Raw genomic sequence first — 22,732 nt, forward strand, 5'->3', positions numbered from 1 at the left:
CATTAAAATTGGATGATACAATTATTTAAAAAAAATATATAAACTAGTATTTACATTTTAGAAAAAATGCCAAATGGAAATACATGCGCCAGATTGGTTGTTGGTTTTTCTGGTAATTGGTTTCAGAAGTAATTACATAAATTATTTGTTATAAACACATTTATATTCATTTTAGTGTCCGATTTTTATACTTAAAAAATATGAAATAACTTTCTTTGGTATTTTTTAAAAAATTTTTTAACAAAATTAATAAATGTTTTGAGTCAAAACATTTAAAATAAAATGATTAAAATACAGTGTTATTTCTTCCCAACTCTCAAGATGTTCCCATTCTGTAAGCGTTCAAAGATGGCCGCCTGGTCCAGTGGGTTGACATCTTTCAGGCCATCTTTTGTTGTATTAAATGCCCAGGCCAGGTAGTCCAGAACTTTCTCATTGGTTATCTCAGGGTCAGTGATGGAGATGGCTCGCCTTAAGTCATCTAGCGACACGGGGCTGGAGAAATAAAGTCAAGTTGGGAGTAAAGTCATATGAGACAGCTGAATTTAATGATCTTATGGTGATCTTAGCTAAGTGATGTAGAGTTTATGAGACCACTACATTAGGTCATTGATTGTCTCCATTATCAGACTTTCAAATATTTTAATTTTGTAGGAGCTTGTATATATCAAAGCAGTAAGTGTGTTTTTGGTGCTTGAATGTTTGTATTTTTTCTGTTAATGATATGGTAAACAAACTCTGTTTTTTTTGTTTTGTGTGTGCTTAGGTCAACTAATTGGTGGTATTTTAAAATAATTATTTATCAAAGCAATATGTCTGCTGTGTTGTGTGTTTATGGGTTACATGGCAAGTATGTTTGGTAATTATCAACTTGTCAATGCATGTATGTTAATGTTGGATATGGTCAAAACGAAAAGTTTGATTACTCTGTGTTCCCCAGCTGTTCCTTGATATCATTGAGATACTCATCTTTCCTAGCCTGCTGGAACTTCTTCACTTCCTCTAAAAATGGACCTGTCTTTCCTTCATCATCCTGTAATTACACAACAAATTGGTAGGAGCTCAGCTTGGCAACAACAACAAGTAGTAAAACATAGCAGAATGCCAGTCTATGCTTGACCAGTTGAATTTGAATACATAATAGTAAAATGGATTGCCTTTTTTTTATTCTAAGAAGCACTGATGCCACAAAAGAAAGGCTTTTAAACTTTATGTTGATTCAATAATGATTTGCTAGCAGTTTCCCCAACACAAAACAGACACTTTAAATTTTTTTAAAACTTTTTATAGAAGAAATTGCTTGATGGTTTCTTTATGGTATTGACAAATGCTATCCTAGTTAGATCTAATACTACAAGGATAGTGCAGATGCTTGGCCTGCATGAACAAGTTCTTGTACTTTAAAGGAATCTCATCACTGATACCACTAACATCAAAAGCCTTAATTTCACTGATCTCAAGGCTTTTAATGTTAGTAATATCAAACAAGTCAAAGTCAAGTACCCTTTCCAACCTGATGGTCCATGAGGTAGGTGAGGTAGAATTCTCATGTTTCAGTGACCCCGACATATGAAGAGATAGTGTGGTCAGCACTATGTCCAGCCACCTTTACTTTCCCTAATATGAACCAGGTATCCACTTATGGACATTCTATGAACAAGCAGCCTTATGCTTTACCATCCAAGCACATACTAAAATATCTGTGTGAATCCTTGGCCTACCTCCATGAACAAACTCTTGTACTCTATAGGAACTTCATCACTAATCTCCAGCTCAATTGTCGCTGCCTTAAACATGTCAGTCAAGCTCTGCTCGTCCCCAGACAGCTGGAAGAATTCTGCCAGACATTTCTTAAAGTCGTCTGGACTCAGCGTGCCCACATTCCCCTGGGACACGTCAAACTTGAGCATGTGGGTCTGTAGCCCGTACAGGGAGGACACCTGACTGTGGTAGATCTCTTCATCTGCCTGCAAATTAAAGTTCAATTTAGGTAAAAACTTTTGCTGTGACAGCTGGTTCTCTGAAAGACAGGTGCAGCAGAGTTAATCTATAAAAATAAAGTTTAAATTTTTTTTAAAGTACAAACTGATATCTAACATCATTGACATAAATAGATCTTGGGGTGATAAAATGTGTCTAAAACTGATGAAAGTTTTATAAGTTCTTTCTTATTTTAAGTTAATAGACTTCATTTTATTGATATGTATATATACTGGGAGATTTGGCCCCACCCATCCTCTCCCGTCACTAGTAGCTTGAGCCACCTGTGGCTTGGATATTGAGTAGCCAACATTGGTTTGATGTCACCATAGTTTTAATAGTGGGAGATATACTAAAGACAACATTGTACAGATAAACTCAACATGAGCAGTTTATACAAGATGTGGAAGAGATAATTTACAAACTGCAAATATGTAAAATAGTAAGATTATAAATACAGCCTTTAGATTGTAAATAGGTACATCTCATCACAAAAAATATAGATACAATAATATAACATAGGAAAATGATCAAAAGAATAAAAACAGTTATAAAAATACCACAATAGCTAATGATTAGGGAAAGGTAGCTTGCACCAATAAATATCTATTGTGAATTAAGAAGCTAATTTTATACTCAATACTTTAAAATTTAACTGTGAATTTGTTATCTAATCATATCCACTACACCAATATATTAAGAAGTAAAGTATGTACCATAATTTCTATCACCAACCTTTTCAGTGAGGATCCTCCCAAACAAACCAATGACATCATCATGAGCGTACCTCAGGCAAGCGTCGTCCATGTTGTAACCCCACTCAATGACCAGCTGCTCTATAGGGAAGCGAGCTTTCAGGTACTCATAGAAAAACTCTCCCATGTTTTGTCTCTTGCCATCTGTTCTCTGTAAAATTCAACAAAATGTGCAAGTTAAAAAACATTAACAGGAAAGCATGTTGAGCATACGTTTTTTTAAATTAAAGATCTTATATAATAATTTTAAGTTGAACATAAGGTTCAACTTAAATTGATAAAAAATAATTTGAATAAAATTTCAGGGAAAGTATAACAAATTTTTCCTCATTTCTATGATACTATCATTTCATAAGGCCATTTTCTAAGTTATTTTAATTTTTTTTTTACTGATCGAGTATTTTTAGAAGTGACACTGTTATTGACATAGCATAGCTCAGGCTAATTGACCTGGCATTCCTCATTGACCTTGCATACATAATAGACCTAACACACCTCAGCCTAATTGATCTGACGAATTAATCTGGCACACCTCGGCCAAACTGACCTGCCATACACCATTAATCTGGCATACCTCAGCATCCTTAGCAGATTTAGACTTCCAGACATCCCTGATGAGCAGGACGGCATCCCTCTTGCTGAGCCTCCTGTTCCTAACTGGTTCAGTCGTCCTCAGGTAAATGGGGACCTCTGGCCCTGTACCCTGTGGGGCAACACAACAGTTTAAAAACTGAACTGCATTATAAACCCTAATCTTAACCCAAGTGGACAAAGAGTTTTTGTTATCATTACATACATAAATCTTATCTTCAAGTAAAACCATAACCCTAAGCCAAGAAGTCATTTCTGTCCCATAACCCTGTTAACAAACAAGTCCACTAAGTACTGATAAAAGCAATGATGGATTTAAGAAAACCACTTCAAATAAAGTATTTAAAAAGTTGATAAAAAATTGAATGAGAAAGTACCAGCGGATCAAAGTAATCCGTGCCCACTGTATCCCCTGTGCCACCAGACTGGATCTCCTGCAGTAGAACATCCACAAGCTCGTTGCTTCTCTTGCCCTCAGACAGCTGCTGCCATCTAGTGGCTCCACCCTGAACGTAGTCGGAACATTTCTCCCAGTTGGGTCTGTCAAACACAGGAAGGTCATCATACGAAACCATAGCTGCTTTAAGAGACAGCTAATGCAAAAACTTCTACATCAATTTAAACTATACAAACAATACAGATTTATATTATTCTGGGAAATTGTAAGAAAAGTATATACTTATATACAAACTGACCACAACCTTTACTTTCTGTGTAAATATCACTGATTACTAGTTACCTTGGCGTGGAACTTCTCTTGAGAGTCTCCAGCTCAATGTAAAACTCATCCCTCTTCTGTACCACTTGTTTCTGTATGTCCAGGAGTGCACTGGGGGGGGGGGGGGAGATATGGTGTTGGCATCAGAGGAGATTTGATGGTAAAGTTAGGGGAGATATGATGCTAATGATGGGGGAAATATGATGGTAGTGTTAGGGGAGATTTTATGCTAATGTTAAGGAAAACATTGTGATGTTTAAAAATTTGGGAATATATAATGATAATGCTAGAAGAGATCTCATTATGATGTCCATTTAAGGGAAGGTATGTAATTAATATAAGAGGAGATTTGTCTGTTGCTGAGAAGTTAATGCAATAAAAACATTTTTACTTGTGTTCAGCCTGGAGTTTGCGGAAATCTTGCAGTGATGTTTCATATTTGTCTTCAAGCTCCTGTAAATTAGTACGTAGAAATTTATGTATTAATAGATTTAGAGGCCTTTTTAGTAATTGATGTTTATAAAAACTGTATATGAGAAGAAAATATAAGAGTGTCATTGGCTAAATGATTTATAGACATGGCAAGAGAATGTGGCATTCAATTAGGTATAATGTATAAAATATTGCACACAGATGAAACTTTTACAAGCATTAAATGCCACATTGAAATTAAAATACAAAACATTACAAAACATCACTAAGAGCTTAAAACCATTTGACATGTGTAAAGTATACATTAAATAACACATTGAGCTTACCTTAAACTTCCCTTGCAGCTGCTCAAAGTCCCTCCTGGGTATGACATCACCATAGTTTGCCACCATCTCATTTAACCTCTGGGTGGCTGACTTCTCAGCTTCTCGAGACTTTCTACACAGGTAACAAAAAAGTTATTAGCTGAGTTTGAGCAATTGTAATTGAAACAATAATAGTAAAATATCCTGAGAAACTGTTTCAGTGGGAGGGGGGGGGGGGTGAATGTATCAAGACACTTAAGGGCCATGTGATGTGACTTGTAATTAAAGTACGGAATACATCAGAGGTAAAACAAATTGAATAGAATGAGATTGAATAGACTGGTACCAATAGGAAGTATTACATTGTTCTACTCAGAGTGTAGTGGTAATATAATAATAAACTGGAGCCAATAGGATGAAATACAAGTTAAAATAGTTCAGAATGTAGTGGTAGACCTACAACAAGAAACCATATAATAAAGATGTTTAGTTGTTATCTCTGGTGGAATATCTTCAAGGCTAGAGTTTGTTATAGCTGCTGGGGACTAGAGGTCACTAGTTTTGGTCATTACTGTAGGTCATCCTATAAACAAAGTGTCATCGTCCCCCATTCCCCCCCCCCACCTCCCAATTTCTAAACCTGATGATTCTTAGTTCTCTCCCTTTCTTTGTGATAGCTGGCAACATATATATTTCTTTACAAAACATACTTTACAAGTGTCCAAACTATTCCATGTTTGTAAAGAGAAAAAGTGAAGTACTTTCCAGATGCTAAGTACTTTCCCCAACTTAAATGAAGTACCAATTAGTGCTGGCTAGACTCAATGATGTTATACTGACTCAAGCCCTGGGATCAAACTCAATACTTTTAGCTAACCAGTTCCCTGCTGTACCCCTCAACCATGTTATCCCATTCATCATTAGTGTCTTGTGTCAACTCCACAAACACTACTGATCCAACCAACAATAGTCTGTATAGCTGAGTTCTACATTTGTATTCAACTCCTCGAGTTACAGGAAGTTGAACCCACCAGACAGCAGTACACCCAGTACAAAAACTGGCCCTAAACTTACTGTAGGGCTATTTTTAGAATCACAGGATCCTCCTCCGTGTCCTGGTTCAAGATGGCGGCGTTCTTGGAGGCAAGGTAGTCTTCCTGTTGGTACCTGAGGTCGTTGATGTCTGCCACGAGCAGCTTTCTGGCATCGCACTCCTCCCTGTACTTGTGGTACTCCTCTTCTAGCTTGGTCTAAACACGGGGGGGGGGGGAATGGGATTCAAAACTATGTCACAGAGTCATAATGGTAGCCTATATAGTATATACATCTGTATCTACATAATTATACACAGACACCACACAGACATAGACAGTCACACACATGTATAATTCATTTATATAATAAGTATTTTTCTTTCTTTCTTTTTTTTTATTTAATATTCACCTAAAAATTAATTATACTGAGTGTCATGCATGGTACCATTAAATAAATAGTTTCATATTAATTAACACTCTTTTATACGTTATTGTTCTCATTCCATAATGTATTTTATTACAAAATACGGACAAAACGCCCTACTTGGTGCGTTGGGATCTGTTACTATAAACCTCTAACACGTAGGCCTATACAGGTGAAGGAAATGGTTATAAAGGGGTTGATCTAACGAATCGCGTATTTGCTTAAGAGCAAATAGAGTGCAATTCACAACAACATTAGTCAGCTTCTCTCCCTTCTATTGACAGTAAGCGGTTATTTCCCTTTAATGTCGGCGAACGAGGTAATGACAGCGAATGCTTGGGCATGTTTATTATTATTATATACGGTATTTTTATATCAGTTTTAATGTGATCACAGAAGACGTTAATAAATTGGCTGTGGCGAAGGACAAAATAAAAAATAATAACATCCATAATTAATTTCTCTCCCAGGTCGCAATAGTCGTTTTAAAAAAAAAACCAGTCGTGGTGTCATATGCCGAGCCTGGTGTACCCTAGCGCACAGGTTGAGAAGTGGGGCAGACACCTTTAGTCGTGCCCAGGTACCAGGAGGCAGTGTAAGTTAGCCTAACCCAGATCATACTCGAGGCTGCTCATGTTGAGATATGTTAATTTAAAACACCGCCGGGCCAATCGCTGAATGAATCGTGGGAAGTGGAAGTTGGTACCGGAACTCTGACCTACAACTTGGACTCCACTGGTCTGCAACCTTAACCTCAGTGAACTTTGACATGGAGACTAATGACCTGCAACCTTAACCCCACTGAACTGTGACATGGAGACTAACGACCTGCAACATCGACACCACTGATATGTAATCTTGACTCACACTGATCACATAGGCTTCAACCTTGACCCCATTGACCTGTAAAACTGACCCCATTGACCTGTGATACCGGACCCCCCCCCCCATGACCTGTGACACTGACCCCCATCGGCTTTCAACCTTGACCTCATTGACCTATAACATCGACCACACTGGCCTGTAACTTTGACCTCCCTGACTTACAGCCTTGACCCCACTGGTCTGCAGCCTTGACCCCACTGGCATGCAACCTTGACCCCACTGACCTGTAACCTTGACACTTGCTCCTTCAGGTCCTCCTGTTGATTGAGCAGGCCGGAGATCCTCGAGTGTAGCTCTCTGTTGACCTTCTTCAGACTGGTCATCTCTGAGAGAGTAAGTCATGGTTCAACTGGTCAGTTCACGTTGGCCACCAAAAAACAAACGGTACCAAGTGTGTCTGTCTGTACGTGTACTGCGTGTGTGCTATGTTGGAGTCTAGGCTAATGCGACTTTTGTTAAGTTAAGCTTGGCTAATTTAATAATCAATCGTGGGTAATTTAAAAACGTGAAAAATCAACAAGAACAAGACCATTGGGATCAGATATATCATGTTGTTGAATGTAGTTTGATGATGGGGCAGACTGTATGCTGGGATGGGAGTGGAGAGACTTGCCTAGTGTTCTACTGTAAGGAAGGAAAAGTTCTTTTTATGCCGCTTAAGGCCAGGTTGGGACAAGCAGTAACCCTGAGTCCTGGAGGAAAACAACATCTCTCATGTATTCATAAGACTCGTCTTTCCACCGTAATGTGACAGACATAGCAAACACTGGCGACTATCCTAAACTGACATTCAGGAACTACCACCTCGATGAATACAAGAACCTCCCTGTGATAATGTATACCCCCAGACTTAAATAATAAACCTAACAGTTTCTTTTCCAACCAGTTGAGGTGGCAATCTAATTTATAGAGGAGTGGTCTATGTAAATGTTAGCTTGTGCAATATCATACAAAACCTATTCAAACTTTGTGGTTAAAACATTGATGCATATCCTTGTTTGTTTTGTACGGGGCATTCCCGTCAAAGTAAGTCTATAATTTCAAGCTTTAAATTAAAAACTGTGAACAATTATAACAATCATATAACATCCGGGTAAGAATGAAGCGCAAAGATTGTTGGGCGGTGTTTTTTCTAGATTACACAGCTAACCTTACACAGACGGATATGTAAGACTTCATTATATTAAGCCAACAATTAGATGTTATTACTAATTCTTTTCTTCAGACTGGATTATTGAGTGGTTGTCGCCATGTCGTTCATACACCGGGTGGGGTTGGGGCTTGACTTGTGGGTTGGGGGGGGGGGGGGGTTGCCTTTCATGACTATGATGTATATGGTTCCGAAAATCTTGAGTTCGAATCCGGATTCAGGTCATTAGAACGCATTTGAATCCACACTGCCAACACTATCCTTTCACACTTGATCTGCTTCATGTGTCTTGTGCATGAACGGAAAAAGATGATCAGAGAAGTTAATCTTACATGGAGAAGTTCTACTTAGTGACAATATGCTACTTTAGTCTAACATTTATGGGGACGAAATTTATTGTGCTACTTTCAAGATTTTAATAAGTTAATTTCCGTAACGATAGTGGGTTTTTTTTTTCATGAGAAAAGGGGTAAGGCTATCTTTTTGTCATCATATTTAGGTGATGTGTCAAAATTTTGTGACTTCTAAGAACAGCAGCATCCACGTCGGCTAACATTACATGCAGCCAGTCACTCGCGGACAACTCCTTCATAAAATCAGCCAACTTTCAAGTCTTAAACTTCCATATCCTTCTACAGGATAGTTTCAAAATTTAGATATCTTTGACAAGGAACAAATTGTTGACAGGCTATATGCGACTAGTACACCATAACGGATTAACGGAAATGTACCCCCCCCCCGGGATATACAGGCTATCTAACACTGAGACTTACCTTCCCTTTCCTCCTCTCTCAGTGCCATGATCTTGTGCTCACACTGTTCTGAGACCGTCACAAGCATTTGCTGGGGAGAAGGGAGACCATTATAGTTGAATTTCAGTGTCTATTGGATGGTGGTTTATCTGTAGTTGGGTGTTAGATCATAGGCGTAGCAAAAAGAAGGGTGGGTACATAATTCCCTGGGCGCCGAACCTAGGGGCGCCAAAATGGGTTGGACAAAAAAAAAATTAAAAGCTCATTTTAGCTGCAGTTTTTAATCATACACATTAAAATTATATGGGGGGGAGGGGGCAAATTGAAAGTCCCCGGGCACCGGGAGGGGTCGCTACGCTTCTGTGTTAGATCAATAACGATATTATGCATGTTGAGTAATAGTTTGGTGTTAGTGACATTTAGATGTCAGTAAAATGGGGTGTTAGGGCAATGACAGTTGTTAGCAGTTAAATGACAGCTGGTGTGTTATTTAAATAACAGATGTCATGTCCATGTTCATTGGATGCCAGACTAATGTTGTTTAATAAATGTTGTACTGTTTTCATGCGACTACCCCGGAACTAGACTGTTTTAACTCCATATTTTAAAATGTTCACAACTAGCTTTGATGTAGTTTTTTAAAATCATGTCTATATTAAGCAATTAATGAAATGTTGCATGGGTTTTGTTCTAACCATAATGCCTAAGTAGAACTGTCAGCAAATAGTACGTCAGCTCCTACACCAATACGACGGCCGCAACTTTACTTTCTGCCGCAAATACTCCCAGAATAATCACATGATGGGATTTACAATCAGTCATTGATTTGACCAACTCTGGACAAAGTTCACAGCGTCGTTGGCCATGATCACTACAAGTGACTTGTGTTATGATAATTTCTTTTAAAAAGATAAAAAAAATATTTTGGGAACATGTGCATGATGGGATGAGTGAACTACGTAATAGTCTACATTTAAAACAAGCTTCGATCAGTCAATGGAAAGTTCAATTCTAAATAAGAACGTCAACATTTCTAAACATTTTCTGAATTGGTCTGTGCCGACAAGGCAAAGAACGCTGATAGGTTGAGATAGTAAACATATCAAATAAGTCACGTGACTGTAGTTAGGAAACCCCGGCACATAAGACCCTGAGAACCACGTATGTTGGTAAGACTTGTATGATTGTTATACCAAGATCTACTGACCACGCTTCTCTTAATTATACCAAATGTCAGAGACATTTTATTTCCTTGTCGAAATGGGACAAATCTTTTTATACTACATTTTTTTTAAATCAAAATCGTATATACTTTTTGTATTTTTTTTTTCATATGTGTGTTTAATTTATCATTTCTACATTTTAAAAAAATGAAACTTTAGATGCGAACTGAGGAAATGACATATTTGTACTAGAAAAAAAATGCTGTTCTCAAAACAAAATTTATATATTAGATTTAGAGTTGTACTAAAAAATTGCTATTCTTCAAACAAAGTTCACGTATTAGAGTTGTACCCAGAAAAAAATGCTATTCTTAAAACCAAGTTCACGTATTTGAGTTCTGACCAAACTAACCGATTGACTCCCATTAGCTTTGTGATTCATAAGTATCATCTAACAGAGAAACCTGTGTGTTCAGGATTTCAAAAGAAAATAACCTTTGGTCTTCCCTTCTATGTTCTAAAAAAACGAAACCCCGTTATAAATTAGGTCAATACCAACGCCTTTCAGTTCCAAATTTAATTTTATTAACCTTTGACAGCCATCATACGGTAGTAAAACGGGTGAATTTAAAAAAGTGTTACACGTTATTGTATATTTCGGTGATTTCGTTATTTGTTTAGTACTTAGTGTGTCCTTTTTCTAGCGTAGAAAAAAAAACCGACTTGAGTGCGCAGTTGCCATGAATGAAGAGGAGCGGTGTAGGTATAGGGGCGGGGTGCGAGGGAGGGGGGTGTATACGTTCGCACAGAAATTAATCCCCATATAAAAGATGAAAAAATGTAACAAGCAAGCTCTAACTGAGCGGGGGCTATAAGAAGGCGTGTGGTATTCTCAGGCCGCAACCACCTAGATCCCGACCACACAGACAAAATGGTAAGTCCCAGTTTAATCACTAATTAGAAGGCTTCACGTGTATTAATTAATTTATAATATAAAAGCTAATAGGTTTTTTTTGTTTTTTATTTATGGCCGTATGGCAAACCTGTCGGTTTCACTCAAAGCCCTCGACGAGGGCTAAAAAGTGACCGCGAGTGAAATTCTCTTTATATGAGCTCTATTACAAAAACAAATTTCCTCCGACGACCCCCCTTGATATTTTGTGAGGTGGTAGGAGAACGCCTTGGGGTGTCACAAAAAACTCGCCGTGTCCGGGAAAAATCGGGAAATGGGTCAAAACTGACCAGTCGTATTTCCCTATATAATCTTTGTATTTTATGGGAAAAACAGGGAAATTTCAACACAATTTTTAGGTTACTTAACGTCTGTACATCATGCTAAGTTTTTGCATACACTACTATAGATGACTAGGCTGTATGGAAAAACTGTTGGTCAGACTCAAAGCCCTCGACGAGGGCTAATAGATGACCGTGAGTGAAATTCTCCTTATATGATATGATATATATATATATATATATATATATATATATATATATATATATATATATATATATATATATATATATATATATATAAATTGACGAACGATCCCCTTAATTTTATGTGACGTCGTAGACCGACCCTGGAGGGTAACAAACAACTTTATTGCCGTCGGAAACAGCCATTATAGTCGTTAAATATGTTCATATACCGTAATTTCTTATATAAGCATAGCAACTGTTTGTTAAAAAAAGTAAACAAAGACATACGTTCATTTTTCAAGGGACTAACGTTTTTAAAATTATTATTTTTCAAATAATTGTATGCTATTTGAAACAGAAAATGACGAAGTATAGCATTTGTTTTAATAAAAAATTAAGTTGTTAAAAGGCAATGTAATATAAATTATGAGATATACTGTTCATGGAACCTGTGTAGTTCTAATTCCATTTTAGTTATACATTGCGTACTTTCCGATATTTCTTTGAGAACGGAATTTAAACAACAAACAACAACATTTTCCCTAAAGTTAGCATTACTGTTTAAATTTAAGCACTTCACACCTCATCCATCGCTAAATATTTAAATATTCAAATTCTCAAATGTTTTTGAAAACCTAAGCGAAGCTAGGCAGTATGCCTAGTAAGATTATATAGTATACATCACATATATACTCATAGAGTGTACAACAAACATATGTTATAGAATGAACATCACACACATGGTTGTACAGTGTATATTACACATAAGTTTATAGAGTGTACATCACACATAAGGTTATAGAGTGTCGTTATACCATGGTTATGGAATGTATACACATACGTTTAAAGTGTGTACATTACACAAATGTTTATAGAGTGTTCATAACACACATTATTAAAGAGTGCACATTAAACCGAAGTTTAAAGAGTGTACATTACACAAGTTTATAGAGTGTACATAACACACGTGTTTATAGATTATACATGAAACACATGGTTATACATTGTACATTACACGTACATTTAAAGAGTGTACATTACACATATATTTATAGAGTGTACATAACACATATGGTTATAGAGTGTACATCACTCAAGGTAATAGAGTGTATACCACGCATAATGGTATAGAGTGTACATTCTTTATGCTTTGATTTGGATTCAGTTAAGGTTCGTGTCAGGTGCCATTCATTTCACGGGTTGTAAACACTGATCCTTTTGTCGCCACTTATTAAAGGTAACTATTGTTTTATATTCTATTGCGCCAGACGTATGCTGCATACCTCACTGATTCATTATAAGCCAATTAGATCTGTTTTACACATGGATAACTAGCACTGATAAAGACTTCCCTTGATGTTGTATAGAGTGTAAGTTACACATACCTTTAATGAGTGTACATTACACATAAGTTTATAGAGTGTACATAACACACATATTTATAGAGTGTATATCAAACACATGGTTATACATTGTACATTACACCTACGTTTAAAGAGTGTACATTACACATGTTTATAGAGTGTACATAACACATATGGATAAAGAGTGTACATCACTCATGGTTATAGAGTGTACATCAAACATGGTTATAGAGTGTATATTACACATATGGTTATAGAGTTTATATCACACATGGATATACAGTGTACATCACACTAGCTTGAGTAGTTACGACTATCTGAGTCCACTCAGCTCTAATGGGTGCCTGACTCTAGTCAGAGAAAGTAAAAAACGGCTAGAGATATTATAGTGCTGACCACACCATTCGTCTGTATTACAACGTCAGAGAACAGTTCATCTAGTCTGATCGGGAATTTAATTAATTATTTTTTACAAAAGCCGCGCTAATTAAAAGCATAAAGTCTACAGTTGCGTCTTCAAGCATGTACATGTGACTCGGTTTGTCAATCTTCTGTGGCCAGTTAACCGTTACACACCTGTATGTGTGGGGGTGTGAAGTGTGGGGAAGACACTTGAGAGCATGATCCTTGTTGAAGGAAAAAAATGAGAAGAAAACACAGAGAGAGACTGGATGGGAGAGTTGAAGTGATCATTAAGTCACTCGCATTCAGCTATATGGGGCATATGTCTGTGTAATATGTAAATCTGATTTTTTGGTTGTCTGGCACATTATATATATATATATATATATATATATATATATATATATATATATATATATATATATATATATATATATACACATATATATCTCAAGCAAGTCATAAACATATCGCAGTATAAACACATTCTTTGTCATCACAAAATCAAGCCTGGGCAATAGAAAACAACAGCCTTTTTTGTGAAAAAGCAGAAAGTTATGAGATTTTTTTGTAGAAAGGTTATTGGCCTTATACAGCGAAATGATTATAGCTCTTTTTTAGTGGATTAGGTTATGGGCCTTTTAAGATTTGCTTAGTTTTGCAGTTTAAAAAAAATGGCCTTATTGGACTCTTTATCTCATATATTTTCAAATAATGGATACCGTTTATTTTCCTGGTACTAAACACACAGAATCGTGTTTCCAGAGAAAAAGAAAATCTATTTTTATCCATGACGTCTTCACCGTTTACATTCTCCCAGAAATTCCCAACCACGCCATGGAATCTGTCAGCATTCAGGAACAAGTGTATACTATTGTATGACACGTACTGTAAACATGATCTGTTCGTTAACCCGAGCTGTGCCTACAGATCCAATAACTAAATACGTGGGGTTTTTAAATCCTGTATATCAAGTTTAGCTTCATGCAGAGGCGTAGCGATCCTTCCCGGCGCCCGGGGACAAACTTTCGATTTGCACCCCATCCCCCTCAAACTTTCAATTTGCACCCCCCCCCCCCTTAAATTTTCGATTTGCAACCCCCCTCAAACTTTCGATTACTTTTTCCAACCCATTTTGGCGCCTGCCCCCCCAATCGCTACGCCTCTGGCTTCATGGGTCACCACTGTACGTGTTATTCGATTCCCAGACAGCTATTTTTAGAATCAGAGCGTGCTGCTCAAATCTGACTATATCAAGACATGTTTTTGGTTTTTAATTTTTTTTTTTTTACATCTGAGGGCTCTTACAAAACAATGCGCTGAAAGTTAGATCTAGTTATCAAGCAACATGCTGACAGCTGGTGACAGTCATAGAACGTAACATTTTGATATATTATGATTGTTACAAACTATACTGACATAGTCACAGAACGGACAACAACATTTGTAAAAACAACAACAAAACCCACCTCTAAATACACTTAAGCTAATGTGGGCAATTTATTATGATTCAATAAGCTTTACTAATTACGTCATTTAGGAGGGATGTGTATTATTTAAGAAAGTGTCTTCACTTATCCCATACACCCCCCCCCCCTCTTGAGACACTTTTCAAATGACAAGGGAGGTAAATGAGACAACAGTGATAAAACAAAATGTTTAATTAGCAGTTGTCAATGAAAAGTGCATCGCCCACGCTGCCGATATAAGTCCCATCAAACTGTTGACTATTGTATAAGCCGCTATGCTATGAATTATCCCGCTTCTTCTATATCTCGTACGGACATTTATTGACTTAATCCTTTCAGATATCAGAACTCCATTTATCTACATATTGACATACACTCGGCCCACTAGTCGTGGACCTTACTGGTCTCTGACACTGTCACAAGCTGCGTTACGTTTTCTTTCATAACATTTGTTGATTCTATATTTTAAACACCTTGCTATACTAAAGACCCGAATAGCAAGAAACGAACTTTAGTTTTGTATTTATCCAGCAGTTTTTTTTTTCACAACATTTGTTGATTCTATATTTTAAACACCTTGCTATACTAAAGACCCGTATATCGAGAAACGCACTTTTGTTAAATATTTATCCATCATTTTTTTTTCTTTCACAACATTTGTTGATTCTATATTTTAAACACCTCGCTATACTAAAGACCCGTACAGCGAAAAACGCACTTTAGTTTCGAATTAATCCAGCTGTTTTTGCTCTCTATTTCCAGACAGCTCGCCAAGCAGCACTGCCGGTTTTGTTTGCCATCCTCGGTCTCGCCCACGGCTACGACACCACTTTCTGTGCGGACAAAGCCACGGGGCTGTACGCTGACCCTAAGGACTGCACCAAGTACTACAACTGCTACAGCGGCGTCACCTACTCCATCCCCTGCCCGCCCACGCTCAGGTTCAACCCGATCTACTCCGTCTGCGACTGGCCCGCTAACGTCTTGTGTGAGGAGGTCGTCACTCCCGCTCCGGAAACTCCCGAACAGCAATCGACACTGCGCACAACGCAATCGCCAGCTGTCGGTACTTCCGGATCCGGTTATGTCTCGCCAACTTCCCCACAAGCTGCCAAGACGACTGCCAAAGACGTCGGCGTGGTCCGACCGTCGCCGATCTTCTGCCGCGAGAGGGCGGACGGTCTGTACGCGGACCCAGCCGACTGTAATGGGTTTTACCAGTGCCACCGCGGCTACACGTATCGCCTGTCGTGTGGCAGCGGCCTCCAGTTCAACCAAGACCGCCAGTACTGCGACTGGGAGTATAACGTCAAGTGCGTCTCTGTCAAAAACGCCGACCCCGTTAGAGGGCAAGGAACCACCACATCGTCAAATCTACCGCAGACAAATCCCACGGCGTCAAACCTACCAACCACATCAAGGGTACCTCAGTCCACACAGAGAAATCCCAATTCATCCGAGCCGAGCACCGGACAAGGGTGTGGCCGAGTCGTCTGTTATTTCCCCAACTGGGCTAGTTATAGATTTGGTGGCGCCAGTTTCAACGTCCGCGACATTGACCCCTTTTTGTGCACCCACATCATCTACGCCTTCGCCACTCTGAGAGGAAACAGGTTAGTCGCCCTTGAGAGTCGAGACGAGCCGTACGGCGATGACATCGGAAATTACGCAAGGGTCACGAACCTGAAGAACATCAACCCGCGCCTGAAGGTTTTGCTAGCAGTGGGAGGCTGGTCCATGGGAACAGCGGCTTTTACCCTAATGGCGTCGACAGAACAGTCTAGACAGGAATTCTTAAACTCGACGATTGAGTTCTTAAGAAAGAGAAACTTTGATGGTTTAGACTTCGACTGGGAGTACCCGGCGATAGGGAGCAGCCCCCCACAAGACCGGGGACTCCATGCCTTGTTATGCCAACAGCTCCGCGCGGCGTTCGACGCCGAGGCAGTAGGTGAGAAAAGACTGTTGCTCACCGCAGCCGTGGCTGCCGGCAAAGGCATCATCGACGTGGCCTACGACGTGCCTCGTTTGTCCGCCGCGGTGGATTTCTTCAACGTGATGGCGTACGACCTCCACGGGGCCTGGGATCGCAGGACGGGCCACCACAGCCCCTTGAGCCGCGGGTCGTGGGAGACAGGGGCGGAGGAGTACCTAAACGTCGAGTGGGTGGCCAACTACTGGGTCAGCCTAGGCGCACCCAAATCTAAACTCGTCATTGGCATGCCGTTGTACGGGCGATCGTTTACGCTCGAAAAAGATACACCATTCATAGGAGTCGGCGCCCCGATCTTGGGGGCCGGCCAACCCGGGCCGTACACCTCGGAGGCTGGAATCCTGGCCTACTACGAGGTGTGTGTTTTGCGAGCGGGCGCTGATCAAGTATACATAGAGAGCCAGAATGTGCCGTACTTAGTGAAGAACGACCAGTGGGTGGGGTATGAGGACCAGGTCAGCTTGAGGGCAAAGGTCACGTTTACAAAACAGAACGGCTTTGGGGGTGTCATGGTGTGGGACATGTCACACGACGACTTTAACGGAGAATTCTGCGGTGAAGGGAACTATCCTTTGGTCAAGGCCATCAATAATGCATGTGCAGTGTAAAGTTGAGCTGTCAAAAATCAAACGGTACTTTTATAATGATAGACACAAGCCACCAGGAACCATTACTCTTAGCTGATCTTAACTAAAATATTATCTCCCTTCGTTTTGACCAATATTTTGGTTCATATCTTTAAAATCAACACCCGTTTTTAGTTATTAGAAAATGAATAAAACTACTTGACAATTTTAAGAATTAAAATTAAATTTAACGGATATTTGAAGCATAAAAGATTGATATATAACAACAGTAAAATTAAAAGCAATTTAAAAGTACAAAGTTTTATAACATTGTTTCTGTACATAGATTTAGTAGGTTTAAATAAATGAATGCTACATTGTGTTTAATGCCACCCCCCCCCCCCACTACCCGGTGATAGAGTATTTGATTATTTTAATACAAGAAGGACTAGTGAAGTTTATTTTTATTTATACAAAGATTGTGTAGGGAAAGAACAACACATTAAGTGTGGTTTACACCTATAAGTTTGCTGATAAAATAATCAGAAAAATATTTCTGTATGTAAATAATTTGATTGATAGGAGTAGTTTTCATTAAAAAATATTTACCCTTTTTTTCAACTATGACGTATTATTTCATTGCTTTTTTCCCTTTAAAATGAATGTTTGAGAAATAATTTACAGATAACTATCACATTCAGGATTTTAATATAATAAATGTAGCAATTATGTTTTTAAAAATCTACATATGAAACAAAAGTTAACAATTTAACACACAAATATTTACATTAAATTAAAGAAGATACAAATTTAATATAAACATCATAATAAGCTTTGTTTGATCATGATCGTATGATGAGTGTTTAGATCATGAGGTAAGATATCCATAGCTAGAAGATTAAAGCACTAACATCCTGCAGAAACTATGCAGCAGTGTTGAATAAAGAGACAGTAAACCACATACACTGGCCTTAAAGTCCACAGCAAGACAAATTTACAAAGGCAGCCGTATTTAATAAAACTTATATTTGTACAAATTCGGACATTATAACAAAATGTTTTGAGAGTTTAAAACAGAAGCCAATACAAAGTTTATAGCACATGTTTACCTTTAGAGGCTCCAGTTGTCGAATCTGCTGTCTTTGGTATCCTAACATCATCTCATATTCATTTTTTATTGCAGACAACAAAGGCTTGTAGGTCTTAAAATCTTCTATCAAATATTCAAATACTTCTCTATGTGCCTGCACAAAGTAAATTGGAAAAACCATCAAAGAAAGGAAATGAAATAATAGTATAAAAGTAATACTGGAACATTAGCCAATTATTGCTTGTATTTTTAAAGTTTTTTTTAATAATTTGAAAATTTAAAAAAAAATTAATAAGAAATGCTACAACAGCTTTCTAAAGAGCAGTGTTGTTACTAGCTTGAAGATCCCAAGTTAAATGCATGTTCTCAAGTATGCAGGGTGCCCCTGAATCCACCATACTCTGATGAGTAGCTTACATAAGTCATGGGAAAAAGAGGCATCTGCGCATAGTGCTGAAAACACTATCCCTTCATATACCAGATTCAGATCAAAGAGATGAACTCTACTTTATCTATCCCATTTATCCGAAAGGTTCCTTTAATTTTAAAGAGTTGCCATAAAACTTATGTAATACACTTTATATTTCTTCAAATAAGCTATTAAAGTATGTTAAATAGAGCTTGCTTTATCAGTGATAAAAATCATTGAAGAATCTGACCTAAAGTCCCTAATTAGTAATTAGTTTAAGGTAACTGTTTAAAATATGATTCTGTACAATTTTGAAATATTAAATTGGTATCTTTGTACCGACAATTAGGTTTTGCTACTTTAAAAAAAATTGAAATCTTTTAAGCTAGCTTTTTAAAAACTTCTACCACAAGTAAGTGCACATGTGTAAACTGTAAAATTAAGTTTTATAAACTTAAGAAATAAATAAATTTTCAAAATTTATATTCTGGACCCCTCCTAATATTTCTTATTCTAGCTCAGAATTGGAGCCCAAAACCTTGTTTCATCATGTTGGGTAATATTTATGTTTATATTTATATACAACACACTACACTCACTGTTATTTTTTAAAACAAAACAGAAAATGACCAATTACCTGAAGTCTAAGGTCACTGGGCTGGACATCAACAACGCCTAAAGCTCGCAGTTCCTTTTTAAGGAAATTTTCCAGCTGCTCCAAAAATCTTGGCTTGGGCACAATCTGAGCCTTCCCCATGTCTTCGTCTTTAACGAGGACCAAACTTTTATTTTTGGTCAGGACAGCAGATGCTGCTGTCACAGACTGGCTGCTTGCATGAGCTGGCCAGGTGTCCAGCTCGCCAGCTTTTATGTCAACATAAGGCTGAAAAAAAAAACACAACGAAAATTTGGTATGTTTCATATTATTCTAAAAGGAGGTCACCCACACCGTGTTAGTCACCCAAAAATTGAAAAAAATAAAAGGATTTAACTAACATTGTAGAAAAGACTAAAAATATGATGGCATTAAAGTTGACGGTGATAAAAAACTAAATGCCATTAAGTTAATTTTGTTGTAGCCAGTGATAATTTAGATTGGAAATATCATTTTTAAAAAGTAATAATTAATAGAGACCTAATTTCATTATGATAAAGGTATACAAACAATCATAATCAGCTCATAATCTTCTAATTAAATGCCATTAAGTTAATTTTGTTGTAGCCAGTGATATATTAGATTGGAAATATCATTTTTAAAAAGTAATAATTAATAGAGACCTAATTTCATTATGATAAAGGTATACAAACAATCATAATCAGCTCATAATCTTCTAATTCACACTTTATCAAAGTCTTAAATCAAGAAATATTTCAGAATTAGGCAGTAACATTAATTTATAATATCAATATAATTTGAACAGGAGGGAGATATATGTAAATGTAATGGTGTTCCTTTGTTTCATAATATTTAGCAAAAAGCTATAAATATAATATAGTGAGTCAACCTGTGGGATCTGGACAAACACCGAATTTAATGTACGTTTTTTAGAAGCAGCTTCAATGTAATTAAGTCCTTTAAGGCAACACATTTTGAGTACACCGATAACATATTAAATGCTTTTAAAAGAAATATTTTTTATTGTTGTTATAACTTACTTTCAAAGCATTTGGTGGTGGAAGAGGATGTTCCTTGCCATTAAGTCTATATGATGGTCCATCAAAGCTATTAAATCTGTTACCACTGTGAGTAAAATAGTAATAATTTTACAACTTAAAAATGTTAAACTTGTCTTTTTAATAATAAAACTTATCAAGATCTGGATGCCATGGCTTCTGCACTTTTTTGGGGAATACCCCTTTATCACTGTAGTAATTCTAGCATGATAAGGCCTGTTCTAACTATTAACCAAACCCTGATAATTCCCAACAGCTTAACACAGTACCGGGTGACCAGAAAAATGTGCTATGGAAAATTGTGCAACTGAAAACTGGAGAAAAAATATGCCCAAGCAAATTTTCATTTTAAATTAATCATATATATATATATATATATATATATATATATATATATATATATATATATATATATATATATATATATATATATATATATATATATATATATTAGCAAAGAATGACCAAATATAGTCTACATACTAGCAAAATAAAACATTTTTCCATGAAATATATAACAACATGAAAGTGTATTAATTATAATTATAATTTGATTGTATCTGTGTTTTTTCTGTTTTTGCAGATTTTTGTAGAGCATTATTCCAATTTGCAAATTTTTCTAGGAACCACTCTTCTGTCCAACAGTAAACATTAAATTTAAAGCGTTAAAAGCATATTTTTAAATTTCTTTTTAAGCTAAGTCTGCACTTAGAATCAGAGCAGTTGACTTATTTTACGTATTTTTGTAATTTGAAAGATAGTGCTAGGCACTGCTAGTGTAAGAGTTGAAGGTTCACAGTAAGATTACGACTAACTCATTACTCAACTAATGACAACTAAATATTAGATCTTTACTAAATTTGTAAGGCTAGTTCTACCAAGTATAAAAAAAAGAGTACTTTAGTAGTTATGATAGTCATTAATACTACACTATATTACATTACATTAGTAAAATAGTCATTTAAGTGCTTTGCAAATTAAATCAATTTAATTTTAAATATTTAGCTTCATTTTAATCAATTTTAATGTAAATTCAGATTGTAAAATGTAAACGTTGAGAAAACCAAGCTCACCCTGAAAGTGGTGGAAGCTTTGCAAGAGCCATAACCAGAGTAACTCTTTATTTTTAAATTGTTGCAAAGCGATAAAATTAATTTTTATGAATTAGAAATTCATCTTGTTGAATATTAAGATCTATATCTAAAATCTATATAGCCTAGTATAAATTTTTAATCAAGAGTTGTGAGTTGAACTTAATTCTTGTGCGCCATGTTGTGTTTACTATGGCAACATTATTAGAAAAAGCTTTCGCAAAATTAAATTGTATGATTATTATTAATCCATATTGAATACCACAATCAAAATAATGAACAAAACTAAAATAAAAGGAAACAAAAACTGTAGGTGAGTGTACGTGTATTACATTAGCGATGCTAATAGTATTAATTGATTTAGTATGCGTCGATTTGAATTTGATAGGGATAGGACTCGTTTCGAATCGTAAGTCTGTTGGGGTATGAGTGTTGCAGTTTAATTATTTTTTTAAACATCGATTTCCTTCTAAAATATTGATGAACTAGATGAACAGAGTATAATAATCAATTTCAATAAAATGTTTTCTAAAACGCAAAATAATGGCTAAAATTCAGTTTCTAACATTACTTTTTAAATGCAAAATTGGTACATGACACAAAACAAGAGTGGTAAAGGTCAACTGTCAGGGAAGCAGAAGCGGCCGAAATGTTGCGGTTGCGTCTCCATACTTCTATGCTCAACAAGAGGTCCACGTTAATGATAATGATGACGTCACAATATATGAACATCCCCACCCTCCGTTCTTCAAACATCATCATAAAATTAATCAGTGTTTCTTTCAGACTTTTTTCTCCGGGGGCACTTCAAATTGTCGGGGGGGGGGGGGGGGGGGGGGCGGACACTGTTAAATGTATATATTTTCTATATAAATTCCATTTCGTTTGGGGAGCGGTAGACTTTCTTCCCCCCCCCCCCCCCCCCCCCCCCGAAGAGATGCCTGGAAGAAACTCTGACTATCTCTTTTAAAAGGGAATAGATGAATTTTTAGTGAGTGAAGTGTGATTTGGGCGATTTTACTTTTTTTAGTCATTTTAGGTGGGTGGGAAGGTTTGACAGTTAGTG

The 22,732-nt window shown here is 37.0% G+C and overlaps 2 protein-coding genes across 2 annotated transcripts; one reads left to right on the forward strand and one right to left on the reverse strand.

Moving 5' to 3' along the window:
• Positions 1-163: 163 nt before the first annotated feature.
• On the reverse strand, positions 164-21,852 carry LOC131947680 (translin-associated factor X-interacting protein 1). The gene is made up of 16 exons (XM_059308946.1): positions 21,649-21,852; positions 20,558-20,642; positions 19,539-19,784; positions 18,512-18,646; positions 9,048-9,117; positions 7,349-7,449; positions 5,856-6,031; positions 4,803-4,914; positions 4,436-4,497; positions 4,066-4,155; positions 3,704-3,866; positions 3,310-3,438; positions 2,716-2,886; positions 1,722-1,967; positions 927-1,033; positions 164-495 (listed from the first exon to the last, which is right to left on the reverse strand). Exons 1-16 carry the CDS (start codon positions 21,678-21,680, stop codon positions 300-302), a joined length of 2,121 nt encoding a protein of 706 aa, XP_059164929.1. The 5' UTR covers positions 21,681-21,852; the 3' UTR covers positions 164-299.
• LOC131947681 (chitotriosidase-1-like) lies at positions 10,996-17,990 on the forward strand. The gene is made up of 2 exons (XM_059308947.1): positions 10,996-11,123; positions 15,606-17,990. Exons 1-2 carry the CDS (start codon positions 11,121-11,123, stop codon positions 17,442-17,444), a joined length of 1,842 nt encoding a protein of 613 aa, XP_059164930.1. The 5' UTR covers positions 10,996-11,120; the 3' UTR covers positions 17,445-17,990.
• Positions 21,853-22,732: the final 880 nt, after the last annotated feature.

The sequence above is a fragment of the Physella acuta genome, unplaced genomic scaffold, assembly GCF_028476545.2.
Source record: "Physella acuta isolate Inbredline_101_S28 unplaced genomic scaffold, ASM2847654v3 ptg000604l, whole genome shotgun sequence".
In the NCBI taxonomy this organism is placed as follows: Eukaryota; Metazoa; Mollusca; class Gastropoda; family Physidae; genus Physella; species Physella acuta.